The 19517-nt window shown below is 37.5% G+C and overlaps 1 protein-coding gene across 1 annotated transcript; it reads right to left on the bottom strand.

The window, feature by feature from the left end:
* Nucleotides 1–714: 714 nt before the first annotated feature.
* Nucleotides 715–18748, bottom strand: syngr3a (synaptogyrin 3a). Its single transcript, XM_062049349.1, has 4 exons — nucleotides 18536–18748; nucleotides 6673–6907; nucleotides 4878–5023; nucleotides 715–1628 (listed from the first exon to the last, which is right to left on the bottom strand). Exons 1-4 carry the CDS (start codon nucleotides 18635–18637, stop codon nucleotides 1422–1424), a joined length of 690 nt encoding a protein of 229 aa, XP_061905333.1. The 5' UTR covers nucleotides 18638–18748; the 3' UTR covers nucleotides 715–1421.
* Nucleotides 18749–19517: the final 769 nt, after the last annotated feature.

Raw genomic sequence — 19517 nt, 5'->3', positions numbered from 1 at the left:
TTTATATAATAATATATATTTCCCCCAACATGTGTTGATTAATACATAATATATTGTACATACATTTTTAATAAGTCATTATTCACTTGTAATAATGACTTATTACATGTGCTGATTGCTACTAATATTGTATTTATTTATTATAATATGACTTGTAATAATTACTGTTACAAGTAATATTAATAATATTGTATCTGTATGTATTAATTATAATAATACTACTTTATTAATAATGTATTTTTATTTATTACAATATGACTTGTGATAATTATTATTGTTACAAGTCATATTGTAATAAATAGTATATTATTGATCATGTGTTCTTATGTATTAATCAATAATTTCTGTTATAACGAGTAATATTATACTAAATAAATACATTATTAGTGTTGATAAATACATAATAGAAATACACATTATAAATGATCATTTATTTTATATTATTAATGAATTATAATATTGCTTTTGTGTGTTGATTCATACATAAAAAATACATTATTATATATATATATTTTTAATAGTACTTGTAATAATAGTATGATTAATAAATAAAAATACATTATTCAGGATGTATTTTTATTATGTATGAATCAACACATATTGATTCATACGTAATAAAAATACATGACGTAATGATAACAGTAGTTATTACAAGTATTATTACAAAAAATAAAATACATTAATAATTTATTTTTATTATGCATTAATCAACACATGTTAGGGAAAATATAAAGTAAATACATAGAGACATAATAATGACACTAGTAATAAATATAATACAGAATATTACTGAATATATGACTGACATGTAAACAACACAATTCAACTAAAAGAACAAGATTTGTTCGGGAGAATCTAAAAATAAAAATTAGATATAAATACTGTATACATTTTGTATTTGATACATTTCTTCCAACATATTGATTCCATGTTTCTGTCATTTTTTTAATGTTTGTTTTAGTGGTTTTTTTTTTTTAACAACCTGCTGTTTCCACAATGTTGCTTTCACTTTCTCTATCCACACCCAGCCAGTGTGGCTCCCCCGCAGTGCAGGACAAAGTGACATCATGATCTCGCACCTGCTCACAGAAACTATTGTTGCTAAAGGAAGTCACTTGGAGTACAGTATGGCACTTGAGTTGCTACATGCGGAACCAATTAATACGTGTGATCGCTGTTGGACAGAAGGAAAGTGAAAGTGAAAGTGTTGGAATACCGCCTCATCTCCTATGATTCCTCCTCTTGTTTTCTCTTTTCTCTCCGACCTTTCCGCCGAGGAATGTCCTCTGCGTGGAAGCGAGCGTAGAAAAGTGCAGAAAGAGCTGGAATGTCGACGTCAACAACGAGAGGAGGAAAGCAAATATTTGCTAACGTGGTTTTGAAAAGTGACAAGTAGACCTTTTTTCTAGTCTTGACCCCGGCTAATAAATGGGAACCTGGTACGTGGGCGCTGTGTTGTTCTCTGTAAACGGCGGGTTCTGGTAAGCTTCCGTGGACTCGCCGGTGCCCCCTGGTGGGTCGGAGGGGCAAGACTGGGCGGGGGCGGCGCCGTCTGCATGCTCTGAGGTGAAGAGGCTCATGTCGGTGCCCAGCAGGTACTTCTGCACGGCACGCACCGTGAGACCAGCCTGCAAGCACACGCACACACTTCATACTCAATTACATTTATATAGCGCTTTTCTCTAGTGACTCTAAGCACTTTACATAGTGAAAGCCAATATCTGAGTTACATTTAAAGCCGTGTGGGTGGCACTGGGAGCAGGTGGGTAAAGTGTCTTGCCCAAGGACACAACGGCAGTGACTAGGATGGCAGAAGCGGGGATCGAACCTGGAACCCTCAAGTTGCTGGCACGGCCACTCTACCAACCGAGCTATACCGCCCATCTACATTCTGCCTCAATGTTTGTGTATTAGTCTTGTCCCCATACCAATATTTTGCTATGGTATGGCTTTTGTAACCTGAAAGCTGTTTTAAAAAGGCTTTATTGTCATTTTTAAACCAAATAATAAATTGCAAGAGTCGTGCTGGATCTACAATCCATTCTGAATCGAGTCGTAACCCCGAGAATCAGATTTGTGAGTTTAGGATTTTTATACTTTTTTTAATCAAACTTCAATTGAAGTTGATCAATGTTTTGTGATAAAACTAATTCATAAGAAATACATTGGATTATTTCCTGGGTGCAATGCAGTCTGCTGAAAATGATGAAAAGCGCCAATCTTCATAGTAGTCCATCCATCCATTTTCTACCGCTTGTCCCTTTTGGAGTCGCTGGAGCCTATCTCAGCTACAATCGGGCGGAATCTTCATAGTAGTGTTGTCCAAAATATGTACCAAAATTATTTTGATAAGATACTACTTCTACCATTGGACTGACTACTTCTACCATTGGACTGACTACTTCTACCATTGGACTGACTACTTCTACCATTGGACTGACTACTTCTACCACTGGACTGACTACTTCTACCATTGGACTGACTACTTCTACCACTGGACTGACTACTTCTACCATTGGACTGACTACTTCTACCACTGGACTGACTACTTCTACCATTGGACTGACTACTTCTACCATTGGACTGACTACTTCTACCATTGGACTGACTACTTCTACCATTGGACTGACTACTTCTACCACTGGACTGACTACTTCTACCATTGGACTGACTACTTCTACCACTGGACTGACTACTTCTACCATTGGACTGACTACTTCTACCATTGGACTGACTACTTCTACCATTGGACTGACTACTTCTACCATTGGACTGACTACTTCTACCACTGGACTGACTACTTCTACCACTGGACTGACTACTTCTACCATTGGACTGACTACTTCTACCATTGGACTGACTACTTCTACCACTGGACTGACTTCTTCTACCACTGGACTGACTTCTTCTACCATTGGACTGACTACTTCTACCATTGGACTGACTTCTTCTACCATTAGACTGACTTCTTCTACCACTGGACTGACTTCTTCTACCATTGGACTGACTACTTCTACCATTGGACTGACTACTTCTACCACTGGACTGACTACTTCTACCATTGGACTGACTACTTCTACCATTGGACTGACTACTTCTACCACTGGACTGACTACTTCTACCATTGGACTGACTACTTCTACCATTGGACTGACTACTTCTACCATTGGACTGACTACTTCTACCATTGGACTGACTACTTCTACCACTGGACTGACTACTTCTACCACTGGACTGACTACTTCTACCATTGGACTGACTACTTCTACCACTGGACTGACTACTTCTACCATTGGACTGACTACTTCTACCACTGGACTGACTACTTCTACCATTGGACTGACTACTTCTACCACTGGACTGACTTCTTCTACCACTGGACTGACTTCTTCTACCACTGGACTGACTTCTTCTACCATTGGACTGACTACTTCTACCATTGGACTGACTACTTCTACCATTGGACTGACTACTTCTACCATTAGACTGACTTCTTCTACCACTGGACTGACTACTTCTACCATTGGACTGACTACTTCTACCATTGGACTGACTACTTCTACCATTGGACTGACTTCTTCTACCATTGGACTGACTTCTTCTACCACTGGACTGACTACTTCTACCATTGGACTGACTACTTCTACCATTGGACTGACTACTTCTACCATTAGACTGACTTCTTCTACCACTGGACTGACTACTTCTACCATTGGACTGACTACTTCTACCATTGGACTGACTACTTCTACCATTGGACTGACTTCTTCTACCATTGGACTGACTTCTTCTACCACTGGACTGACTACTTCTACCATTGGACTGACTACTTCTACCATTAGACTGACTTCTTCTACCACTGGACTGACTACTTCTACCATTGGACTGACTACTTCTACCATTGGACTGACTTCTTCTACCACTGGACTGACTACTTCTACCATTGGACTGACTACTTCTACCATTGGACTGACTACTTCTACCATTGGACTGACTTCTTCTACCACTGGACTGACTTCTTCTACCACTGGACTGACTTCTTCTACCACTGGACTGACTACTTCTACCATTGGACTGACTACTTCTACCACTGGACTGACTACTTCTACCATTGGACTGACTTCTTCTACCATTGGACTGACTTCTTCTACCACTGGACTGACTTCTTCTACCACTGGACTGACTTCTTCTACCATTGGACTGACTACTTCTACCACTGGACTGACTACTTCTACCATTGGACTGACTTCTTCTACCATTGGACTGACTACTTCTACCATTGGACTGACTACTTCTACCATTGGACTGACTTCTTCTACCACTGGACTGACTTCTTCTACCATTGGACTGACTTCTTCTACCACTGGACTGACTACTTCTACCACTGGACTGACTACTTCTACCATTGGACTGACTACTTCTACCATTGGACTGACTACTTCTACCACTGGACTGACTACTTCTACCATTGGACTGACTTCTTCTACCATTGGACTGACTTCTTCTACCACTGGACTGACTTCTTCTACCACTGGACTGACTTCTTCTACCATTGGACTGACTACTTCTACCACTGGACTGACTACTTCTACCATTGGACTGACTTCTTCTACCATTGGACTGACTACTTCTACCATTGGACTGACTACTTCTACCATTGGACTGACTTCTTCTACCACTGGACTGACTTCTTCTACCATTGGACTGACTTCTTCTACCACTGGACTGACTACTTCTACCATTGGACTGACTTCTTCTACCATTGGACTGACTACTTGTAGCATAGTTCCAGAACCTGGCCATGTCTATTGAAGCCTCACTCGCATGGCAGATGTAAGCAACGTTGTATTGAAGTTGGCATGAGTTCATGTTCTTACCCAAGTGAGTACCGAGAAGAAGGAGAAGGCGATGGCGGCCCGAGCCGCGTCCGCCCCCTGGTTGAGTGGCAGCTCATCAGCTGTAGTTTGAGACCACTGAGTGGCCAGGAAGCAGAAGCTTACAAAGTACAAGAAGGCCCAGAAACCTGGCAAAGAACAAAGAGGGAGCAGCTTTGTAACAACAGTCCAGACACGAGCTTTGTCTTAGCTTTGTCATCAGCTGACTTCTTTTTCATTCTCTTCATACATAGTAGTAGTAGTAGTGGGACTTGAAGCAGTTACAACAACTATTATTGGACAAAAGCAGTGAAGTTGTCACGTTGTGTAAATGCTAAATAAAAAGAGAATACAACAAATCCTTTCCAACTTCTATTCAATTGAATAGACTGCAAAGACAAGATATTTCATGTTCACACTGAGAAACTTTATTTTTTGCAAATATTAGCTCATTTTGAATTTGATGCCTGCAACATGTTTCAAAAAAGCTGGCACAAGTGGCAAAAAAGAGTGATAAAGTTGAGGAATGCTCGTCAAAGACTTATTTGGAACATCCCACAGGTGAACGGGCTAATTGGGAACAGGTGGGTGCCATGATTGGGTATAAAAGCAGCTTCCGTGAAATGCTCAGTCATTCACAAACAAGGACGGGGCGAGGGTCACCACTTTGTCAACAAATGCCTGAGCAAATTGTTTAACAACAACATTTCTCAACAAGGAATTTAGGGATTTCACCATCTACACTCTGTAATATCATCAAAAGGTTCAGAGAATGTGGAGAAATCACTGCACGTAAGCCATGATATTACACACCTTGGATCCCTCAGGCGGTACTGCATCAAAAAGCCACATCAGTGTGTAAAGGATATCACCACTTGGGCTCAGGAACACTTCAGAAAACCACTGTCAGTAACTACAGTTGGTCGCTACATCTGTAAGTGCAAGTTAAAACTCTACTATGCAAAGCCAAAGCCATTTATCAACAACACCCAGAAACGCCGCCGGCTTCGCTGGGCCCGAGCTCATCTAAGATGGACTGATGCAAAGTGGAAAAGTGTTCTGTGGTCTGACGAGTCCACATTTCATTTTGTTTTTGGAAACTGTGGACGTCGTGTCCTCCGGTCCAAAGAGGAAAAAAAACATGGGGACTGTTCTAGGGTGAAAGTGTAAAAGGCAGCATGTGTGATGGTATGGGGGTGTATTAGTGGCCAAGACATGGGTAACTTACACGTCTGTGAAGGCACCATTAATGCTGAAAGGTACATACAGCTTTTGGAGCAACATATGTTGTTATCATGGACGCCCCTGCTTATTTCAGCAAGACAATGCCAAGCCAGGTGTTACATCAACGTGGCTTCATAGTAAAAGAGCGCGGGTACTAGACTGGCCTGCCTGTAGTCCAGACAGGGAGACTGTTGAACAAGAATGGGAAAGAATTCCACTTCAAAAATGTGTCTCCTCAGTTCCCAAACCTTTACTGAGTGTTGTTAAAAGGAAAGGCCATGTAACACACTGGTAAAAATGCCTTTTTTGCAAAGTGTTGCTGCCATTAAATTCTAAAAAAATGAAGTTTGTCAGTGTGAACATGAAATATCTTGTCTTTGCAGTCTATTCAATTGAATATAAGTTGAAAAGGATTTGTTGTATTCTCTTTTTATGTAGCATTTACACAACGTGACAACTTCACTGCGTTTGAGGTTTTATTGAGCATTTACACAAGGTGACCACTGGGGGATTGCAAGTGTGAGACAATCTTCCTGCATGTGCGACACAGAGTCCAACATGTGTGTGTCCTCACCCGAGAAGACCATCTCAAGCATGACGGCCTTCTTGCGGTCTTTGACGGAGCTGATGGAAGAGAACTTGTAGTCCAGAAGCAGGAAGAAGGAGGCGGCCAGCAGACCCAGCAGGCCCACAAACACTCCGTAGTTGCACGCGTCCGCGTTCTTGTTGAAGACGCAGTAGAGACGCTCGCTGCCAAAGTTGACGTAGCCCTCGTTCACGATGGAGGCAAACACCACCAGGGAGAAGATCTGGGAAGAAGACGATGTTGTTTCAGGTGGACACTTTTCATGCTGCAGACTGGACAGATCATTAGGTACATATTACATGTTGTTATGAAGGTGTCTGTTACTACATTATATATATATACTTGCAGTGTGTATATTGTACATATTACATGTTGTTATGAAGGTGTCTGTTACTACATTATATATATACTTGCAGTGTGTATATTGTACATATTACATATTGTTATGAAGGTGTCTGTTACTACATTATATATATATACTTGCAGTGTGTATATTGTACATATTACATATTGTTATGAAGGTGTCTGTTACTACATTATATATATACTTGCAGTGTGTATATTGTACATATTACATATTGTTATGAAGGTGTCTGTTACTACATTATATATATACTTGCAGTGTGTATATTGTACATATTACATATTGTTATGAAGGTGTCTGTTACTACATTATATATATACTTGCAGTGTGTATATTGTACATATTACATGTTGTTATGAAGGTGTCTGTTACTACATTATATATATACTTGCAGTGTGTATATTGTACATATTACATGTTGTTATGAAGGTGTCTGTTACTACATTATATATATACCTGCAGTGTGTATATTGTACATATTACATATTGTTATGAAGGTGTCTGTTACTACATTATATATATACTTGCAGTGTGTATATTGTACATATTACATGTTGTTATGAAGGTGTCTGTTACTACATTATATATATACTTGCAGTGTGTATATTGTACATATTACATGTTGTTATGAAGGTGTCTGTTACTACATTATATATATACTTGCAGTGTGTATATTGTACATATTACATATTGTTATGAAGGTGTCTGTTAGTACATTATATATATACTTGCAGTGTGTATATTGTACATATTACATGTTGTTATGAAGGTGTCTGTTACTACATTATATATATACTTGCAGTGTGTATATTGTACATATTACATATTGTTATGAAGGTGTCTGTTACTACATTATATATATACTTGCAGTGTGTATATTGTACATATTACATGTTATGAAGGTGTCTGTTACTACATTATATATATACTTGCAGTGTGTATATTGTACATGTTACATATTGTTATGAAGGTGTCTGTTACTACATTATATATATACTTGCAGTGTGTATATTGTACATGTTACATATTGTTATGAAGGTGTCTGTTACTACATTATATATATACTTGCAGTGTGTATATTGTACATGTTACATATTGTTATGAAGGTGTCTGTTAGTACATTATATATATACTTGCAGTGTGTATATTGTACATATTACATATTGTTATGAAGGTGTCTGTTACTACATTATATATATACTTGCAGTGTGTATATTGTACATGTTACATATTGTTATGAAGGTGTCTGTTACTACATTATATATATACTTGCAGTGTGTATATTGTACATGTTACATATTGTTATGAAGGTGTCTGTTAGTACATTATATATATACTTGCAGTGTGTATATTGTACATATTACATATTGTTATGAAGGTGTCTGTTAGTACATTATATATATACTTGCAGTGTGTATATTGTACATATTACATATTGTTATGAAGGTGTCTGTTAGTACATTATATATATACTTGCAGTGTGTATATTGTACATATTACATATTGTTATGAAGGTGTCTGTTACTACATTATATATGTACTTGCAGTGTGTATATTGTACATATTGTTATGAAGGTCATATTGTCCCTTGGCAAGTTTCACTGCAATAAGACACTTTTGGTAGCCATCCACAAGCTTCTGCTGGAATTTTTGACCACAAAATTGCTGCAGTTCAGCTAAATGTGTTGCTTTTCTGACATGGACTTGTTTCTTCAGCATTGTCCACACCTTTAAGTCAGGACTGTTATGGGTTGGAGGAGGGAGTTGTGACGGCACAGTTCCACAAGGGGGCCATTCTAAAACCTTCATTCTAGCCTGATTTAGCCATTCCTTTACCACTTTTGAGGTGTGTTTGGGGTCATTGTCCTGTTGGAACACCCAACAAGACCCAACCTCCGGGCTGATGATTTTAGCTTGTCCTGAACAATTTGGAGCTAATCCTCCTTTTTCATTGTCCCATTTACTCTCTGTAAAGCAGCAGTTCCATTGGCAGCAAAACAGGCCCAGAGCATAATAATACCACCACCATGCTTGACGGTAGGTATGGTGTTCCTGGGATTAAAGGCCTCACCTTTTCTCCTCCAAACATATTGCTGGCTATTGTGGCCAAACAGCTCCATTTTTGTTTCATCTGACATCACATGGACAAAGTTAAGACCTTCTGGAGGAAAGTTCTGTGGTCAGATGAAACAACAATTGAGCTGTTCTGTACTTTCCAAACAGAGTAGACTACCATTTTTTTTCCCATTAGTACCGCAATACTACACTAGTACCAGTTTACTGTACAACACTACTTGGAAATGTATCTTTGTTTCTTATCTCTGTTATGTCACTATCAATGTAAAGGCAGGGATGGTATCAATGGTATAGTAACTCCCCCATATTGTAGTGTCCTTTTATTACCCTCTTCAAGATATATATTTCAACATTAACAAAAGACAAATAATGATGCTTTTGAGGGCGTAGTTTCGTTTGCACCCTGGCAACGCCTCCAGTATCAAATATCTTGCAGACAGACTCCAAAAATTGGTTATAAAAGTGACTGTAGAGCAGTGTTTTTCTTTTTTTTTTCTTTTTTTTTTTTTTTAAATTTTTAAATTTTATTTTTTTATTTATTTATTTATTTTCATTTTTTTTTAATTTTATTTTATTTTTTATTTTTATTTTTTTGTTGTTGTTTTTCAACCACCGTGTGCCGTGAGATACAGTCTGGTGTGCCGTGGGAGATTATCTAATTTCACCTAAAGGGACAAGCGGTAGAAAATGGATGGATGGATGGGTTAAAAATATTTTTTGCAAAGCAGTAATTATAGTCTGCAAATGATGTGTTGTTGTTGAGTGTCGGTGCTGTCTAGAGCTGGGCAGAGTAACCGTGTAATACTCTTCCATATCAGTAGGTGGCAGCAGGTAGCTAATTGCTTTGTAGATGTCGGGAACTGCGTGAGGCAGTGTGCAGGTAAAAAGGTGTCTAATGCTTAAACCAAAAATAAACAAAAGGTGAGTGCCCCTAAGAAAATGCATTGAAGCTTAGGGAAGGCTATGCAGAACCAAACTAAAACTGAACTGGCTACAAAGTAAACAAAAACAGAATGCTGGACGACAGCAAAGACTTACTGTGGAGCAAAGACAATGTACATCCGAACATGACATGACAATCAACAATGTCCCCACAAAGAAGGATTAAAAACAAGTGAAATCTTCTTGATTGCTAAAACAAAGTAGATGCGGGAAATATGGCTCAAAGGAAGACATGAAACTGATACAGGAAAATACCAAAAAAAGAGAAAAAGCCACCAAAATAGAAACGCAAGACAAGGAGTAAAACACTACACACATGAAAACAGCAAACAAGTCCAAATAAGTCAGGGTGTGATGTGACAGGTGGTGACAGTACACCTACTTTGAGACAAGAGCTATAGTGATGGTTATGCTTTAAAGTCATATCCAACAATTGTGACAACCACTTTTTACTGTCAACTGAGTTTAGTTTTTGAATGATGTCTGCTGGTGGTGTGCCTCCGTGTTTTTTCTACACAAAAAATGTGCCTCGGCTCAAAGAAGGTTGAAAAACACTGATGTAGAGCATATAGAATACTTATGATCTAGAACACAAGGATGGCTTTTAAATGTAGATTCAAATCATTATAGCTTCCCATTAAATATTAATACCTGAAAAACATCTTCTAAATAGATTCTTGAAAACTTTGAATCCGTTTAGACTCGTTAAAAATAATCATTGTAATTTGGATGTGAATCGATTTTTAAATAAAATGCGGATCGCAAAGTTGCAAAATCCTGGAGGCTCTGAGAAGTCTGAAAAATGGCAGCTCTGCTGGTCAACGTCTGCATAACATCATTTGATCCTTTCTATTACCACTGAACACTTTCATGCTTCACTTCCCTTACACTATCACACAGACCTCAGGCAATGTGCGTGTGTGTGTGTGTGTGTGTGCGTGTGTGTGTTCTTGTATTTCTAGCCTTCTTGAGACATGAAGAAGGAAAAGTATCTTCCATATGAGGAGGTGTGAACAAGTGATGCCATAAATCAATAACATTGCATCTAATAGACAATGTCTCATTGGCACCCCTGCTGGTCAACATGAGGGTGGTCCCAAAAAGGAGGGATTTTTCACATTGACTGTGTGTCGCTTTTAAAAGTGCTCCCCCTCTGGTCAACATATGAAATAACAAGTGTGTGTAAGAAATTGAAATGCGCCCCCTTTGGCCAAAATGTATTTAAAAAAAATATATTTTTAGAGACATATTGTAATAACTTGAAGTAAATAACGAAGATTAAAAAACAATTACAAACAAAAATAAATAAATGAACTAAAAGCAGTCTTTTTCTCACAATGTGAAATTGGGCACAATTTCTTATTCTTTCTGTTTCTGTAATATTGCAATATTTTCTCTTAAAATTATTACTTTTTTTATGTAAAATTATTACTTTTTAATGCAAAACGGTGACATTTGTCATATAAAGTTCTGACTTTTATCACAATATTGCCAAAAAAAAATTTGTTCTTGTAAAATAGGGACATTTTTTGAGTAAAATGGTGACTTTTGTCATAGTTTTGCCAAGTGAAATTCAGATAATTATTATAATATTTAAAGTAAATATTAAAAGTAAATGTTTCCAGTTTTATAAAATTGTGACTTTTGTCGAGTAAAATGACGACTCTTTTCATAAAATTGCCAAGATGTTAAGCTTTTCTTGTAAAACTGTAACTGTTGAGTAAAATTCCAACTTGTATCATAATATTGCACAAATGTTCAGTTTTTCTTGGAAAATTTGGACTTGTGTTGAGTAAAATTACAACTTTTCCAACTAATTTTTCACAACAAGCTTTTTTATCATTACATAATATGTATATATTATTAATGTTAATATAAATCCTTACATATCTAGAAAGGCTGGTCCTAAAGAGGGAGGCATTATTCGGAGGTACCAAGAAGGTAACAAGTACAAGTGTGTGTGTGTGTGTGTGTGCGTGTGTGTGTGTGTGTGTGTGTGTGTGTGTGTGTGTGTGTGTTGTATTTCTAGCCTTCTTGAGACATGAAGAAGGAAAAGTATCTTCCATATGAGGAGGTGTGAACAAGTGATGCCATAAATCAATAACATTGCATCTAATAGACAATGTCTCATTTGCACCCCTGCTGGTCAACATATGAAATAACAAGTGTGTGTAAGAAATTGAAATGTGCCCCCTTTGGCCAAAATTAATAATACATTTTTTTTACATTGAAACATACTGTAATAAGTTGAAGTAAATAATGAAAATTAAAAACAATTACAAACAAAAATAAATAGATGAACTAAAAGCAGTCTTTTTCTCACAATGTGTCGACTTTTTTCTAATATAATTGGGAACAATTTCTCATATTCTTTTTGTTTCTGTCATAATGAAATATTTTCTCTTAAAATTATTACTTTAACATGTAAAATTACTTTTGAATGCAAAACAGGGACATTTGTCATACAAAGTTGTGACTTTTATCACAATATTGCCAATTTTTTCTGTGGTTATTGTAAAATAGTGACATTTTTTTGAGTAAAATTAGAATTTTTATCATAGTTTTGCTGAGAAAAATTACAATTCCATCCATCCATTTTCTACCGCTTGTCCCTTTCAGGGTCGCGGGGGGTGCTGGAGCCTATCTCAGCTGCACACAATCGCCACCTCATCACAGAAAATTACGATTATTATTATAATATTGCCGACATTTGACAGTTTTCTTATAAAATGGTGACTTTCGTCGAGTAAAATTATGACTCTTTTCATAAAATTGCCAAGATTTTAAGCTTTTCTTGTAAAACTGCGACTGTTATTGAGTAAAATTCCAACTTGTATCATAATATTGCACAAATGTTCAGTTTTTCTTGGAAAATTTTGACTTGTGTTGAGTAAAATGACAACTTTTCCAACTCATTTTTCACAACAAGCTTTTTTATCATTACATAATATGTATATATTATTAATGTTAATATAAATCCTTACATATCTAGAAAGGCTGGTCCTAAAGAGGGAGGCATTATTCGGAGGTACCAAGAAGGTAACAAGTACAAGAGTGTGTGTGTGTGTGTGTGTGCGTGTGTGTGTGTGTGTGTGTGTGTGTGTTGTATTTCTAGCCTTCTTGAGACATGAAGAAGGAAAAGTATCTTCCATATGAGGAGGTGTGAACAAGTGATGCCATAAATCAATAACATTGCATCTAATAGACAATGTCTCATTTGCATCCCTGCTGGTCAACATATGAAATAACAAGTGTGTGTAAGAAGTCGAAATGCGCCCCCTTTGGCCAAAATTAATAATACTTTTTTTTTTACATAGAAACATACTGTAATAAGTTGAAGTAAATAATGACGATTAAAAACAATTACAAACAAAAATAAATAGATGAACTAAAAGCAGTCTTTTTCTCACAATGTGTCGACTTTTTTCTAATATAATTGGGAACAATTTCTCATATTCTTTTTGTTTCTGTCATAATGCAATATTTTCTCTTAAAATTATTACTTTAACATGTAAAACTACTTTTGAATGCAAAACAGGGACATTTGTGTTTTGTGACTTTTATCACAATATTGCCAATTTTTTCTGTGGTTATTGTAAAATAGTGACATTTTTTTGAGTAAAATTATAATTTTTGTCATAGTTTTGCAGAGTAAAATTACAATTCCATCCATCCATTTTCTACCGCTTGTCCCTTTCAGGGTCGCGGGGGGTGCTGGAGCCTATCTCAGCTGCACACAATCGCCACCTCATCGCAGAAAATTACGATTATTATTATAATATTGCCGACATTTGACAGTTTTCTTATAAAATTGTGACTTTCGTCGAGTAAAATTATGACTCTTTTCATAAAATTGCCAAGATTTTAAGCTTTTCTTGTAAAACTGCGACTGTTATTGAGTACAATTCCAACTTTATCATAATATTGCACAAATGTTCAGTTTTCCTTGTAACATTTTGACTTGCGTTTGAGTAAAATGACAACTTTTATTATAATACTGCCCAAATTCTAAGTTTTTCTTGTGAAATTCCAACTATTTTTTCACAACAAGCTTTTTTATATTTACATAGTTTGTATATATTATTAATGTTATATATCTAGAAAGGGTGGTCCTAAAGAGGTAGGCATTATCCGGAGGTCCCAAGAAGGTAACAAATACAAGTGTGTGTGTGTGTGTGTGTGTGTGTGTGTGTGTGTGTGTGTGTGTGTGTGTGTGTGTGTGTGTGTGTGTGTGTGTGTGTGGAATGCCAACTTGAGCGATACAAGCTAGCATAGCTCTAAGACCAAATCATCTTTTCCTTATAGCTAGGACAATTCTCCTGAAACGAGCCTTTCTTCTTGCACTCCCACATGGACAATGATCACATGATCAGCTGAGTATCAGACCAAGGCCATGTGACACACACACTCCCACCCGGCCATGTGACGGTGGAGGTTCCACACAACGCCAGACCCAGGGTGACATTTAACCGGATTAGAGACGCAGGTGGTTCTAGTGGCTCGGTGCTTTTGCAGTGCACCTGCAAAACACAACATCATGTAGGAAGTAGCACTTTTCAAAGTCAATTAGTGGTTAAAAATGTGTACATTTAGGTTGGTTAAGAGGTAAAAGTGTTGCTTTTGACAGGAGAGAACCAGCAAAAGTAGATTATCTAGTGAGCTGGAAACATTTACTTTAAATCAGTTTCTTAACCATTGGGCCGGGGCCCTTTTTTAGGCCGTGCCGCTAACCATATCAGTTCCTCTGCCGGGGTCCGTATGGGCGGTACTCAGTTGTAGTACACTTTCCCACCACTTGTGGCAGTCATGGCTATTTCCATCCAACAGAAGAAGTCTGGAGCTAAAGTCAGAGAGAAGTTTCTAAAGCGCAAAATGTGCTAAAGCTCTCTTTTCATTTGCACTTGAATTGGATTGACAGTTTATTTTAAGAAGCATATATATTATTAATTTAGTATGTATTTATTTTAGCACTGCGTAATTCAATGTACATTTATTTTTCATCCGTTTTTATGAGTTCCTTATTTTTCTGTGTATTGGATTAGTACTCATTTTTGTAATTAGCCCATACTTGCCAACCTTGAGACCTCCGATACCGGGAGGTGGGGGCTGGGGGGATCATGGTCGGGGGTGGGGCGGGGGCGTGGTTGGGGGTGTGGTTAAGAGGGGAATATATTTAAGCTAGAATTCACCAACTTAAGTATTTCATAAGCTAGAATTCACCAACTTAAGTATTTCATATATATATAAATGATAAATGGGTTATACTTGTATAGCGCTTTTCTACCTTCAAGGTACTCAAAGCGCTTTGACAGTATTTCCACATTTACCCATTCACACACACATTCACACACACATTCACACACTGATGGCGGGAGCTGCCATGCAAGGCGCTAACCAGCAGCCATCCGAGGCATGGCGGCCGAAATGATATACTCATCATGAACGGAGAAGTTAAACAGGACAATTCTGCCATCTAATGGATAGCCACTGGAACACTGAAATTCAAGTATTTTTTTTTTTCTATGTAAATAAAATAAAAAATAAAAAATATATATATAGCTAGAATTCACTGAAAGTCAAGTATTTCATATATATAATATATATATATATATATATATATATATATATATATATATATATATATATATATATATATATATATATATGAAATATATATGAATATGAAATACTCGAGTTGGTGAATTCTAGCTGTATATAACCACGCCCCCCCACTCCCGACTAAGCCCCCCCCCACCTCCCGATATTGGAGGTCTCAAGGTTGGCAAGTATGGCTTAAATAGTCTTGATTGCTAAAACAAAGTAGATACGGGAAATATCGCTCAAAGGAAGACATGAAACTTACTACAGGAAAACACCAACAAAACAGGAAGAGCCGCCAAAATAACAGCGCAAGACAAGAAGTAAAACACTACACACAGGAAAACACTATCAGTGGTTGAAAAACACGTGTCTAGTATGTTCACTATTTTATTTAAGGACTAAATTGCAATAATAAACATGTTGCATTTTACTATGTAAAAGCACTTTGAGTCACTTGAGAAAAGTGCTATATAAATATAATTCACTTCACTTTAAAGTACCGTAAGACTTTTGTTCCAATAACGCCAATAATGACACCTTTTATTTAGAAAAGTATCAAAATATTTTTGGTACCGGTACCTAGGGATGATACTCGAAACCGGTTTTCCCGGTTGTTGATAAGAAAAGAACCGAGTCCTCGGACTCGAATCCCTTTTGGAGAACCGGTACCCGTTATCGAGACCACTATAGTAAAGAAAAAGAGTTGGTTCTTTATTCGAATCCCTCGGAACGAATCCCGTCCCGACCAGAAATGCTCCGTGGGACATCACAAGAAATGACGTCACGTAGCTCAGTCATTAGGCGCAGATAGCGAAAGCAGGAAAACAATGGACGGGAAAAAGCGCTCCAAGGTGTAATAAAGTTTAAAACAAAAGCTATAATCCATCAAATAACTTTACTGAGAGATTTGAGCAGGGTAAAACACATGACCAACACTTTTACCACCAACCGGAAACATAGCAACCAGGCTAGCAACGCACCTCCTTTACGGCAGCTGTCGCAACCTTCTTAAAACAGCCGCAGCACATACATATATATACAACACTGCAGCACATACATATATATACAACACTGCAGCACATACATATATATACAACACTGCAGCACATACATATATATACAACACTGCAGCACATACATATATATACAACACTGCAGCACATACATATATATACAACACATCTCCCTTTTTTAACTTTAGTTTTTCTTTCCTTGTAAACGTTACAAAATCACACTGTAGATGTGTTGTCTGTCTAATTATAAATAATGCAGACGAGGCGTGTTGGCTGAGTTCTTGACGTTTACTTTCACGGGGCTACCGCGCATGCTCGTCACTCCCGTTGCATGCTGGGTAGTGTAGTTGTTATATTCCCTAGCTCGTAACATCTTTCCCCCTATAAAGAAATAATGTTAACTCAATAAAGTGTATTTATTTTTTTAGCTTTATCTTTTCACTTATTAGCATTGTACCCACATTTGCAAACAACTTTTCTCTTCATAGAATTTTCTTTCAATAAAGAAATAAAGTGCAAAAATGTCAAAGCATCATAACCAACAGTTATGTCAAATATCAGCAGAAGTGCACTTTTTGGAGAGCTGTATTATTTTCAGTGTTGTGCCCAAGGGACTGATTTTATTTAACACTATATTATTATTTATACACCTATAGTGATCACAGAGACAGCTTGTTTTTGTGTTACTGTATATATTTGTTTTTATGAAAAATCCCATGGGTAACAACAGTCAATATTTATTTATTTTATTTTTTTAGGTGGGTAACAGTCAATATTTATTTATTTATTAGATTTTATTTTTTTATTATATAATAAAAGTGAGCTTTTGTTAAACCAAATATTGTGTGTTTTTTTCCATATACAACAACCTATCTGGACTCCATAAGACAATCGATAAGGAATCGGTTCCATAAGAGGATTCCATAATAGACTCCAACTCGATAATTTCTTATCAAACATCATCCCTACCGGTACCAAAATATTGTTATGTGGACAACACACACACACACACACACACACACACAGACACACACACACACACACACACACACACACACACACACACACACACACACACACACACACACACACACACACACACACACACACACACACACCGAGCACCCGCTGGCAGAAATGTAGATGGACAACTTTTGACTGTCTGCTGAGTTTAATTTGTGTATGTTTTCTGCTGGTGGCCTCCACATTCTTTCAATCAAAAACTGGCTGAAAAAAAAGGTATAAAAACATTGTTGTATTTGTTGTGTGGTGAAGCTGCACTACCACACTAAACACACCTAAATGGCATCTGCATAATATTCAAACATTGTTGTATTTGTTGTGTGGTGAAGCTGCACTACCACACTAAACACACCTAAATGGCATCTGCATAATATTTAAACATTGTTGTATTTGTTGTGTGGTGAAGCTGCACTACCACACTAAACACACCTAAATGGCATCTGCATAATATTTCCCGCCGTCAGATGACCGACCCCCCCACCCCCCCACCCTCCACCCCCCATTGGTCGTGTCGGTTGTTGGGGGACCTTCACCCTGAGATGACGTCACTGGCCGTGCCACGAGCCAATCACAGGTGCGCTGGGTAGAATCTTGCCTATTTTCAGTGCCCAACACGCGCATGCGTGACGAGGGAAAAGGGCCACGATCTTATAGCGATAACAACATTGTGCTGGTGATGGTGCGTTTGAGTGCCTGGGAAAAAAAGCCATCTGTACAAATGAAAATGACCACCGTGGCCTTGCTTTCATCCCCCGCGTGGACGTGAACACACCCCGGAAGAGAAGACGCATCCTGATGGTGGGAAAAATAAAAAGTAAAAAGTACAACTCACCCACGACAGGATCCTCAATATGGTCTGCGGTTGCTTGACGAAGGTAATGGGGTCCACAGTGGAGCCGCTTCGGCCCGCTCCGAACGATCCCACTCCGTCCATCTTCGCTGGTTCCGTGTGCGCTCCTCGAGGCTCCCCCACCGCACACGCGCACACGCACACGCACGCCGCCCGAGCTCTGCTGCAGGGAGCGCTCCTGCGTGCGCGCTCCCGCCTCCTGCGTGGCGTGCGTGCATGACGACGATAGAGGCGCATTGACATCGATACCACACGATGGAAATACACGCCATTATAGCTTCTGATGAACATCTATTATTGCGTCTCTATTGTCGCTGTATGACGTCATCACACATGTACTCAACTGCAGAGAGGGCCAGGCGTCTATAAAGGCTGATTGATAGGACGGACACGAGTACATACATGGAGCTCATTGCTGTGCACACTGCTTACATTTACATTTATTGGGGAAATTCATTTTCACTGACCGTACATTTAGACAATAAACATCACATGTTAGATTTAGATTTAGATTTAAATTTAGATTTAAATTTAGATTTAAATTTAGATTTAAATTTAGATTTATTGGTCCACGTGGGGAAATTCATTTTCACTGACCGTACATTTAGACAATAAACATCACGTGTTAGATTTAGATTTAAATTTAGATTTAAATTTTAAATTTAGATTTAAATTTTAGATTTAAATTTAGATTTAAATTTAGATTTAAATTTAGATTTATTGGTCCACGTGGGGAAATTCATTTTCACTGACCGTACATTCAGACAGTAAACATCACGTGTTAGATTTAGATTTAAATTTAAATTTAGATTTAAATTTTAGATTTAAATTTAGATTTAAATTTAGATTTATTGGTCCACGTGGGGAAATTCATTTAATTTTCACTGACCGTACATTTAGACAATAAACATCACATGTTAGATCTAGATTTAAATTTAAATTTATATTTAGATTTAAATTTAAA

This window comes from Entelurus aequoreus, linkage group LG06, assembly GCF_033978785.1.
Source record: "Entelurus aequoreus isolate RoL-2023_Sb linkage group LG06, RoL_Eaeq_v1.1, whole genome shotgun sequence".
Lineage (NCBI taxonomy): Eukaryota > Metazoa > Chordata > Actinopteri > Syngnathiformes > Syngnathidae > Entelurus > Entelurus aequoreus.
The sequence above is the reverse complement of the archived record's forward strand: the minus strand, read 5'-3'. Positions and strand labels throughout refer to the sequence as shown.